We start from the raw sequence: 11,952 nt of genomic DNA, 5'->3' as shown, positions 1-11,952 counted from the left end.
TCCACTACTCTTTCCTATAATTTCAGTTTCCACCATCTTTAGTCCTCACTCTCCTCCTCTTTTTTTTCCACTCCATCCAGACCACCATCCGATGTTGCCAACACCTTACAGTTTCCAATCTCCTACAGGTTGCATCTCCTACATAGAATATAGACCAGAATCTTTCCTTCTCCGCCATCACACAACCCACTTGTGGAGCAGAAGCACTGATGACATTTATCATCATCCCTTCAACTTCCAGCTTCATGTTCATCACCCTATCAGAAACTCTCTTCACCTCCACTACACTCTTACTGTAGTCTTCCTTCAGAATCACCCCTACACCATTTCTCTTTCCATCCACACCATGATAGAACAGTTTAAACCCACCTCCAATGTTCCTGCTCTTACTCCCTTTCCACTTGTTCTCCTGAACACACAACATCTCTACCTTTCTCCTCTCCATCATATCAGCTCCCTCTCTCCCTTTACCCGTCATAGTACCCACATTTAAAGTACCAACCTGAACCTCCACTTCTCCTTTCCCTGCTGTCTCTGTAGACGTCTTCCTCCTCTCCTACACTTCTCCTCCATTCGCCTCCTTCAGCCAACAGCAGCACAATTTACACCGGTACCCTGTGGTTAATGATACCTGTGGTGGTTGTTGGTAACCCGAGTCTCCACCAATCCGCTATGAAATTCTGATTCCTGATCCACATATTTGATGTGGCACATGTTTTATACTGGATCTCCTTCATAACACAAACCTCCACATTTATCAGGGTTGAGACACTGAGAGTCTCCTGACCTGTGTAACACTAATGACATTTGTTTTGGAATTATATTTATACAGAAAAACACCAGACTCACATCCCCTGGATATAAAAAGTTTTTATTAATAAAAAATTGTGTAGTAGAAAATATAAACATAAAAACGTTGCTCATTAAGTCATTGCCTGTTTTGATTCCCAGGTAATTTCAGCTCTTTAAAAACAAGAGGGAAAGAATACACGGCACGGCCGGCTCGACCCGAACACACTCCGAGCATGATCCAGTCAGGAGGTGAGTCTGTACACAGGCATTCAGCTTGTTTTCTTTTGTTTCCACCTACACACATTGTGTAAAATCTCACAGACACTTTATATTATTCTTATAATTAAAACATGCAACATTACAGTAACATGGTATAAACTTTATACTCTAAACTTTAATAAAACAGTCACAATCCCACAAACTGTGTTCATCATTACATCACCACATGCTTCATGATCACTGACCAGCACATGTCTTTATTACTAGTTACCCAGAAGTCTGTGTGGTATCTCTAGTGCGTTTAGCTACACAGCTCTCACAGCTGATTTACTGGTGAACGTTAGCGTCTGCTCCCAGGACCAAACATTCACTTTAGATTATTCTGGTGTTCTGCTCTCTAGATAAATTCAACAATCACCAAACTGGTCACATGACTACACTGGATTAGTAATTGGCCACAGCTAATTAATGCTGCTAATGGGATACAATCAAACTTGAACTCAGAGACACCAGACAACTGGGAAACATCTGGATGAGTCCAATTCCACAGGCTTCTGAATTATAGTGAAAGTGGCTTCAGTCTGAACACAGAGGTAAACCGACCGAACGCAAACCTCTAGAAGATCAGCACTGGAATTAAATCAGGAATGGAAATGGTACAGATCTGTAACCTTAATAATAACACACAGCTTCTGGGGTTTTGGTGTGTTTCTATTACACATTTTAGTGGTGACACACACACACACACACACACACACACACACACACACACACACACACACAAATACATTCACAAGGCACTTCCTGGTCACTTTTCACGCATGTTTAAACACCTGTGTTACTTATGTAACACTAATTTGTCCTCTGATCTTTGGTGACGTGACTTCAGTCTTTGGTTTCACGTTACTCTGTACTGTATTTGCTGTCATGTGACCTCATGTGACCTCATGTGACCTCATGTGACCGGTCCTTGGTGGTGTGACTGACGTGTGATTGTTCAGAGCAGCCGATACGGATGTGCCCCTGCACGACGCCTGCTGTAGTTTGAGACACGCCCACATTCTAGTGATGATGGTGGATGTGATATACAGGGGTGTGAGTGGGACACGATGATGATGATGATGATATGTTAGTTATCCTGCTAGTGGACACGCACTTGTGTTCTTGTGTTCTGTTTTACTCCTATGATAGCGTGAAACCTGAAACTTGCATCTGTGTGTGTTTGTGTGTGTGTGTGCGTGTGTGTGTGTGTGTGTGTGTGTGTGTGTGTGCGTGTGTACGTTTACACAGACGTATTCTTCTACATACACATTAATGCATGTAGGCGATTAAGTGATATATAGAATGTAAAACACTACATACATGTAACAGAACTTCTTATTTACATCATACAATTAGGTAACGTGATTCTCTTTAGTGTGTGTGTGTGTGTGTGTGTGTGTGTGTGTGTGTGTGTGTGTGGTGGGGAATCAGAGTACAACTACAGAAGCATGTAAACACTTCACTAAAAACCCTGTTCTTGTCTGCCACATGCTGTAACAGTAAAACGTAGTGGTGCCTCTAGAAGCCTTGAGACTCTGAACCAGATTCGAGATTTTACTCCTGATTGGGGTTTTGGAACCGCTTTTCTTTTTGCACCTGAATTTGGTAGAACGTTTGCTCCTCACTCGTTTCTCAGACCAGCAGATTATGGAATGCATTATTCGTTTTAAAACATGGCTCTGATTGTAGTTTTGGAACCTGTACCAGGTCTGGACTCTAGAACTGCTCCTAGTTTTGTTCCTCAGATTCATTTGCACTATTAAACCCTGTCCCTAAACACAAGGATTCTGCACTTTCAGATCGAATGTCCTGAAGTCTTAAAGCTCCTGATAAGGTGGAGGAATAGAGGCTCGTTAGAGGTGTAGGATCTCCACCACCATTTCTAATTTACAACAAGCACCAGATATTGGTTTTAATACCCGCACCAAGCCGTGACGACGCTCCATTCTAAAATGCAGAGTCGTGTACAATACGGTAGTTTTGGAGCTGCGTGGGTTCCACCTCCTGTTTAGGGTTCTGCTGTTTCCCGGTCGGGCTGAACCGGGCCGTGCGGCCTGTGGGAGGGAAACCCGTGGATCGGGGCGGGGCCTGGCGACGTAGGAACCACTTGGAGGTGACGAGGTCACCGTAGCCCTGAGTGTGCGAGAAGGCGTAGCCCGAGCGACGAGTGCTAGAGCGGCGGATCCTGGTGCGACGGCGAGGAGGAGGAGGCTGAGACTTCATCTGGTGCACCATCAACCTCACCTGCACAATGACAAAGGGTATTATTAGTAGCAGCAGTGCTGGGAGCCAGTACCTTCCAGATATATGTGTGGTTTTCTATTGATGTGGGAGACGTCTCTGAAGTGCCACTACACTGTGTGTGTGTGTGTGTGTGTGTGTACCTTGTGGTTGATAGTGGGACTGATTTGATTATAGATGAAGCGGTGTAGGAGCACAGGAAGCACACACAATACCACCGTCAGCACAATCGCCAACCAAACATTGAGCCGATCCAGAGTGTTGCGTGCCGTGCCTATCACACACACACACACACACACACACACACACACACATACACACACACATTATCACATATAGCATCTGAGCGAGAGTAAAAACATGGCACACATTTGGAATAGTGTGAAGAGATGGTGTATAGTTGTAGCTGTTGTCTGGACTCACCTATGAAGGTGAAAGAACTGGGCTGGACTCGGTGCAGTCCGTCACTCTGCATAGCGAAGGTGACGAGGAAAAACATCCCCAAACTGCCCCAAACAAACAGGTGGTTCACCGCCGTCCAGTATGACAGGTCCAGACCCAACTACAGAGACAGAACAAGCAGAGACGAGGGTTTGGGCTCAAGTACTACAGCCATGGTGCAGGAAACTTCAGTGTTACACACCTGAACACACACGGTGATGATGAGACACGTCTGTGTGATCAGCGCAAACGACTGGTAGTCGGCGGTGTCGTACAGAGCGAAGTAGGGCACAAAGAACAGCACCAGGGAGCTGTAGCAGCTGTGGAGCGCACACTTCACAAAGGTGCCCTTATTAAAGTACACACTCAGCTGACCAGGTCCATAAAGCTGAGGGTACTCCAGACCCCAAACATCGTTCACGTCCTGGAACATTAACACACACACACACACACACACACGGTTACAAAATTAAATATAAAACAAATGTGTGTGTGTGTGTGTGTGTGTGTGTGTGTGTATACCTGGTCGAAAAGGCCCATGCCTAAAACCGGCAGTGCAGTGTACATTAGGTTATAGAGAGCAATGAAGGCTTGATCATACACTGTCTGCAACAACACACACACACACACACACACACACACACACACACACAGGTGGGGTTGACTACAGTTATGATGATTTTGATCAGAGAATGTTTCCCATCTCTCTCGTTACACACTCGCACGCTGACCTGGGCAGAGAAGCCGCAGAAGAAGGCGTACCAGAAGTGCACAAAGGTGAAGGTGAAGTTCTTGTAAAAGAAGTAGCGCAGGAACTTGCACATGCGCAGGTAGGACCAGCGACCATGAACCAGCAGGAGGCGCTGCAGGTAACGGAACTGAGCAAAGGAGAAATCGCTGGAGAGAACGGCCTGCATGCCCTCCTGCCCGCTGATCCCCACGCCGATATGAGCCGCTGTGGAGACAGAGGGAGAGGTGAGGAACATCTGCATCACACCAAAGTCTATTCTGCACAAAATCTCCTCAATCTGAAGATCTTCAGATTCATGAGTGAGCTGGTGTTTATGTCGTTATACATAATCATATTTTTAATTATTATTCATGTACAGTGATACAGAACATGTACACAGTTTCTAATTCTTCATCTCCACCTCAGAAAGGAGGTGCTGGAGAACAGCAGTGGACACAGGACTGACCCTTGATCATGCTGACGTCGTTAGCTCCGTCTCCGATAGCCAGAGTGACGGCCTGTTTGTATTTCTTAACGAGCTCCACCACCTGAGCCTTCTGCAGAGGTGTGACCCGGCAGCAGATCACCGTCTTACACATGCACGCCGTACGCAGGAACTCCAGCTCCATACTGTGCTCCAGAGCGTACGCCTACACACACACACACACACACACACACACACACTTTACAGGTTACCTGCTATCGGTGAATGTTTTATATTATAAATGTCCCCTTTTACATGTGTGTGTGTGTGTGTGTGAGTGTGTTTCTCACCAGGCTGTGGCCGTTGATGACCAGACCGTAATCACCGCTCACATTCTCATCGTGCACCACTTTAGGCTCCTTACCCAGAATGCTATCTGTGATGAAAGACGCTTCTTCCCCCGAGTCTGGACGCATCTTCACCCGTGCGTCTCTGAGAAAGAAACACCCAAAGAGTCAACACTCAGAAAAACTCCTACATGCCTGTGGTGTCCACCAGGGGGCGTCACTTATCACTTTAAACATCCTAGGGTACTTGAATGAGATCAGTTTTATTGGCACTGCTGAGCAGAGTTCTCTGTCCTCCCACAGGCTGAAAGTGATGACATCACTGGGAGAGTCAGAGTAAATGATGTCCTTCACACCACCCTGTTTCAGCACACAGCTCAGTTATATTATTAATGAACGTGTTCTCCTGAGGTAACACTCTGCTCACCTGAGTTCCCTCCTCACTTCCTCATGCGAATGTGCGGAGATGATGAAGACGTCAGTCATCTCCTCTCGCAGCAGGTTACAGGAGTAGCCGATGTTCTCTGCGGTTTCTGTACAGAATCATGAGGAAGGAAGCTGATGTGTGTGTTCCTGAGTGTGTTAAATGCTGATTTTTACCAGTTTGTACCCAGTAAAGAGTTCAGGTTTCATAATGACCTTGCTTGTCTCCTGTCAGCACCCAGATCTTGATGTCCGCCTTGGCCAGCTGCTCGATGGTCTGCGCCACACCGTCCTGGAGCTTGTCCTCTATCGCTGTGGCTCCCAGTAACTAACACACCATCAACACTCCGTTAACACACAGCTTACAGCAACTGCACAATCATGTGACCTTCTAAATCATACACCCAAACAACCAGTACCAGTTTAACTCAAGCAACGTGTGTGTGTGTGTGTGTGTGTGTATGTGTGTGTGTGTGTGTGTGTGTGTGTGTGTGTGTGTGTATGTGTGTGTGTGCGTGCGTGTGTGCGTGCGTGTGTGTGTGTGTGTGTGTGCGCGCACCTGCAGATCTCTTTCAATCTCCTCATACAGGTCATTGAGTTTTTCTTCTCGTTGCTCCAGTGCGGTGCTCGCCTCATGGTGGCGCTGATTCCACTCAGAGAAATACTGCTCATCGAGATCCTTATAGGCCAAGACCAGCGTGCGCAGACCCTCCCCTGCAAACTCCTACACACACACACACACACACACACTTGTATATAGTATGTTAAAGTGTGTGTAATGTGGATGTGTGTGTAGTGAAGAGTACAGTATGAAGGTTGCAGGTTGGCAGGTATGAAGTGTGTGTGTGTGTGTGTGTGTGTGTGTGTGTGTGTGTGTGTGTGTGTGTGTGTGTGTGTGAGACTTACGTTGAGATGTTCTGTGGTGATCTCCATGAGTTTGCTGCAGGACTGGTCGAGTCGCTCATAAACAATAGTGTCTGCTCCTTTACAGTAGAGTGAAAGTTGTCCCTCTGGACTCCTCACTGAGACACACACACACACTGGTACTGTCACACACACACACACACACACACACACACACACAGTAACACGTATAGACTGTATCACACAGACGTGGTGCGGTGCGGCGCAGACGTACCGATGACCGACATCCTTTTGCGGACGTTGTTGAAGTCGAGGATGGCGAGCAGCTCGTAGCAGCGTGCTTCACCTCGCTCCATCACACTCAGAGACTCCGGAGAGCGGGAACGGAACACAAACCCAAAATTACGTGCTGCCGTCACCAGAGCGCCCTCGTCTGGAGACTGAGCCTGATACACCAATTCTGCACACACGCGCACACACACACACACACACACACACACACACACAGGTACGTATGTGTAAAAGCTCTTTAAAGTGTCAGAATTGATTTATATATATATTTCGTAGTAACAGAAATATGAGCTGAAGCCGTGTTCAGAGGCTCACAAATGTGTTCATGATTTGTGCTTTTAACCCCACACTGTACTTTCTCTAAAGCCCTGCTCCATCAACAGTCACACACACACACACACACACACACACACCATTATTGGTCTCGTCAGGCATCACGGTGTGGCACAAAGCCAGCAGTCTGAAGAAACTGCAAACTTGTGGATTGCCGAGCTTCACCGCCTCCAACAGAGCAGCATCATAGAACTGGAACTTCACATCTGCAAGGTCATTAAAGGAGAAATCCACAGGGAGCGTGTCCTACACACACACACACACACACACACACACACACACACACACACAAAGTATTAAATATGATTTTCACACACACTGAGTAATAAACACTGTGGATGCTGGTGAATTGATTTTGTGCAGGAAATAAATTGGTTACTTGTTTTGAGATGAATCTAAAGCGGAGCGATTACACATCAGTTTATTATTATTTCCTGTTGCTTCATATCTCAGCTTTGCTTAATGATTTCAGTCAGATTATAATCACACACACACACACACACACACACACACACACACACACACACACACACACACACACACTGCGGCAGTAGCAGTATTGCAGTAAACTGGAATGTGTTGGAATCAGTGCCTTATATCTCATCTTTGGACTGATACTCAGATGGATCTTGTATTTCAGTCTCAGTCTTGACCTCCGTATCAAACACTGAATAACAAGGGTTCAGTGTGTGGGGTTTTGTTTGGGTGGAAATTTTCCCCAAATTCACACTGTATATAGAGTCAAGACACAGAAATATACTTAGTAGAGATTCTTTAGAGTGACAGAGTGGAGCTAAGTACATTTCTGTGAATTTCTCCACCAAACTGAACTAAAGTGTGAATTTGGAGCATTTGGGAGAAAGTTAAAATTTGCACACACAAAAAAATGGGTGAGAATTTTGAGTATATGAAAATATTTAGATCAAACCTGTGTTTCTGTACATGTCTTGATGTTCTTAATCAACTGTGGGAATAAGAAGAAAATCAGAAAAAGCAAACCTTTTTACTTTCTCAGATTTTCCCCAAATCGACTCTGCAGGTCAGTGGAGTCCAAATTCCAAATAATTGCTTAACAGTTTCAATATTAAAAATGCTGTGAACTTGATGCCTTGAATCTCAGACATACATGCAAATGTGCTTAGTTTTGCTCTGTCATTCTCCAAATCTGTGATCTGAGGCTCACAATCAAGATAGTTTCAATGTTGAAAATGCTGTGAACTTGGTCTCAGCTTCAGAAAGTGACAGAGCAACCTGACCTACAATATGAATTTGAAGAATTTTAGAGAAATTATAATAAAAAAACCCACATCATTACTGCTTTTTTGGGTTAAAGTTTGACCTTTTTAAATTTTCTTCATATTCACATTGTTGAATTAGGAGCTCAAGTCATGTACTTTAGCGCAAGTTTGGTCTGAATTTCACAATCCAAAGCGGAGATAAGAAACATTGATTTCATATCACTCTCTGAACAAATGCAGGATTTCCTGGAGCGGAAGCAGATTTGGTGCATGGATCAACCCAACTAGAATGATGACTCTCAGAATGGGAACGTGAGCAGGATCAGTAGATGTTATTCTAGCTTTAGACCATTAGCAGTTTCCAGCTACACCAAGCGAGTGACCTTTATTTAGTGTTTACAGAGTCATTATTCAATAGAAAAAAGACAAAAATTTCTCCCGGGAAAAACGAACCCTTTAGTGTTTTTTTGGGTGATAATTTGGACTTTTTACTATTGTATAATGACTGTATAAACACTCAATTTTATTCTTTTATTTCATTTATCTAGATTTTCCCCAAATTTATAAAATAGATCCCTGGGGTCCACACATACATAGAGTATGTACTTAGTTTTGCTCTGTCATATTCTAAAGCTGAGATCTGAGGCTCCAAGTTCACAGGATTTTCAACATTGAAGCTGTCTGGATTTTGAGCCTCAGATCTCAGCTTTGGAGAGACAGAGAGTGGCAGAGCAAAACTAAGCACATTTCCATGTATGTCTGAGATTCAAGGCTTTAAGTTCACAGCATTTTAATATTGAAACTGTTAAGCAATTATTTGGAATTTGGACCCCACTGACCTGCAGAGTCAAAACAAACACTTTTACTATTTTTTGGGGGTAAAATTTGAACCTTTTCTGCTTTTTCTCATATTCACACTATAGATTAGTGACACCAAGACAAGCACAGGAGCTCAGGTTTGGTCTGAACCCAGGGAAGTGGCTCCTCAGGTGTTGGATTTCTGATAAAAAGGTTGTGAGTTTAAAACCCAGAATTACTAAGACCCCACTATTGAGCCCCTGAGCAAGGCCCTTAACCCCTCAGCTGTTCAGGTGTATAAATAAAATAATGGTAAGTTGATCTGGATAAGAGTTTCTGCCAAATACCATAAATGTAATGAATATTACACTCTTAAGCTGGGATATGAGGTGTCAATTTCATTTTCAATTATATTTTTATAATAAATAAAGTACACAGGACACACACACACACACACACACACACACACACACACACACACACACACACATGTTATGGAAACTCTTAGTTTCATACCTCTGTGATCTCTAGCCTCTGTCCTGTGTAGTGGTCAATCACATCTCCTGCAGGACAAACAACACCTTCATTCTGATTCATCTGCTCTCAAACTTATATTTACACGTGTGTGTGTGTGGGGGGAGATACAGACCGTAAGTCTTGCTGCCGATGGAACACTTGGAGAAGTTCATGATGTTCTGTGTGAGCGTGCCGGTCTTGTCGGAGAAGACGTAGTTGATCTGGCCAAGTTCTTCGTTCAGCGTGGTGGTACGAGCCTCGGCCGGCGTGTCGCTGCGCTCGTGGTACATCAGTCTGTCCCAGTTAATGTAGTAACTGTTCCCCAGACGGATCACCTCCATACTGCACACACACACACACACACACACACACACACACACACTCTGAAACTCTACACAACTGTGTTGTGTTATTATAGTTAACTAAATGCTAACACACGCACACACACACTATACCTGACGTAGAGTGATATGGGCACCACGGTGTTGAGGATGATGATGTAGGACCAGAAGGTGAGGAAGGCTGAGAAGCCTGCGCTGGTGTTTCCCTCTCGGGGGATGTAGGTGGTGTTTCTGCCTTCATAGTGCTCCCAGATACCATGACCCACCGCTAGGATCACACACATCAGCACTAAAAACCCAAAGATCTGCACACACACACACACACACACACACAGATAAATACACAGTTCAGGTGAGCATCAGTAATCAGTCACAGGGTTTTTTCTCACTCACAAACAGCACGAGGACGTTCATCAGGCGGTCGATACTCGTCCTCTTGAAACTGAATTTCCCACAATTCTGCATCAGCTTAGTGTCAGGACCTGAAAGAGACACCACAGTTTATTCTCTCTCTCTCTCTCTCTCTCTCTCTTTACACCTGTTAGTTCTGTCCTGTCATCACTTCATTAACAAAATAATCATCTGATGTAATAAGAAACAGACTTGTGTTTATATCCGTGTGAAAACATCAGATTAGTAAAGTATTGAAGTATAAACACTTTGTTATTGTACTTTTTTATTTTATTGTATTTTAAATTTTTATTTTTCTGACTTTTTACTTTCACTCATTACATTTTAGCCAGAGGAGGAAAAAGTACACACATCCTTTACTTAAGTAGAAGTACAGATACTCATGGTATAAAATACTCGGGTAAAAGTTGAAGTACTGAATAAACTTTTTTACTCAAGTGAAAGTGAAGAAGTTTTGTCTCAGACATGTACTTCAGTAAAAAGTAGTTAGATAGATAGATAGATAGATAGATAGATAGATAGATAGATAGATAGATAGATAGATAGATAGATAGATAGGATGAGTTTGAGAGTTTGATTCCTGCTCGAGCTGGTGGTTGCTGTGTTGGTAAATAAAACTTCTGGACCTTGTCCCTCTGAAAACATTTCAATTCTGTGTTGGATTAATTTCTGGATTTCCTGCTCTTTAATGAAATATAACTCCACCAAAAAGCACTTCTGTGGTAGCTCAGTGGGTTAAGGCTTGTGCCTGAACATGGTCCTTAATATAGTCCACGCTGGTGATAAGGTTTCAAAGCCAGTCCTACATGCCTTCTTTCTTACTGCGCTGGCATGAAACAAAGTATGAACCCTCCAAAAGCACACATGCTTTTCAGCAGTGGTCGCTCAGTGGTTTAAGGCTTGTGCCTCATCTAAACATGCTTCCCAGTCTGATCTCTTCCATGATTCAGTGGGTTAAGGCTGGTGACTTGCTGATGGTGAGGATCAGGGTTTGAATCCTGCTAGTTGCGATGTCGGTTATGTTCCTGCTTCCTAAATCTTTCTTTAGCTTTATATTCTTGTGTTGATGGTTTAAAGGTAGATAGACCTGCTCTAAACAAAGTTCCTGGCCTGTCTTCTCTGATGGTTCAGTGGATTAAATCAAGTGTTTTCCTGTTGGTGGGGTTCAGGGTTCGCTTTCTGCCTGCCAGTCACGATCAGGATTCACTTCCTACATCTTTCTTTAGCGATATATTTTGTTTTTAATGGGTTGAAAAGAAAGATAGACCTGCTCTAAACAAGCTTCCGAGCTTGTCCTCACCGATGGTTCAATGGGTTAACGTTGGTGTCTTGCTGGTGGTGGGGTCTTGGTTCGAATCCTGCTTTATACCTGCTATTTACAATGTGGGTTCAACTTCTGCTACTTACATCTGTATTCGCTTCCTACATCTTTCTTTAGCGTTAAATTCTTGTATTGATGGTTTGAAAAGAAAGATAGACCTGCTCTAATCAAGCTTCCCAT

The 11,952-nt window shown here is 43.9% G+C and overlaps 1 protein-coding gene across 1 annotated transcript in view; it reads right to left on the bottom strand.

Annotated features, from left to right (window-relative positions):
- Positions 1–855: 855 nt before the first annotated feature.
- The window catches only part of atp8b5a (ATPase phospholipid transporting 8B5a), a 29,612-nt gene continuing 18,515 nt past the window's right edge, over positions 856–11,952 (bottom strand). The window contains 18 exon segments of the mRNA XM_046841991.1: positions 856–3,297; positions 3,438–3,568; positions 3,718–3,856; positions 3,938–4,159; positions 4,258–4,341; positions 4,467–4,690; positions 4,932–5,115; positions 5,240–5,381; positions 5,664–5,769; positions 5,876–5,987; positions 6,219–6,383; positions 6,566–6,681; positions 6,798–6,983; positions 7,228–7,393; positions 9,700–9,746; positions 9,833–10,041; positions 10,155–10,345; positions 10,434–10,522. Coding sequence (XP_046697947.1) covers positions 3,001–3,297; positions 3,438–3,568; positions 3,718–3,856; positions 3,938–4,159; positions 4,258–4,341; positions 4,467–4,690; positions 4,932–5,115; positions 5,240–5,381; positions 5,664–5,769; positions 5,876–5,987; positions 6,219–6,383; positions 6,566–6,681; positions 6,798–6,983; positions 7,228–7,393; positions 9,700–9,746; positions 9,833–10,041; positions 10,155–10,345; positions 10,434–10,522 — 2,810 coding nt within the window. The 3' untranslated portion in view covers positions 856–3,000.

The sequence above is a fragment of the Silurus meridionalis genome, chromosome 27 (genome assembly GCF_014805685.1).
Source record: "Silurus meridionalis isolate SWU-2019-XX chromosome 27, ASM1480568v1, whole genome shotgun sequence".
NCBI lineage: Eukaryota > Metazoa > Chordata > Actinopteri > Siluriformes > Siluridae > Silurus > Silurus meridionalis.
Note: the sequence above shows the minus strand (reverse complement) of the source record. Positions and strands in the feature narration are given on the sequence as shown.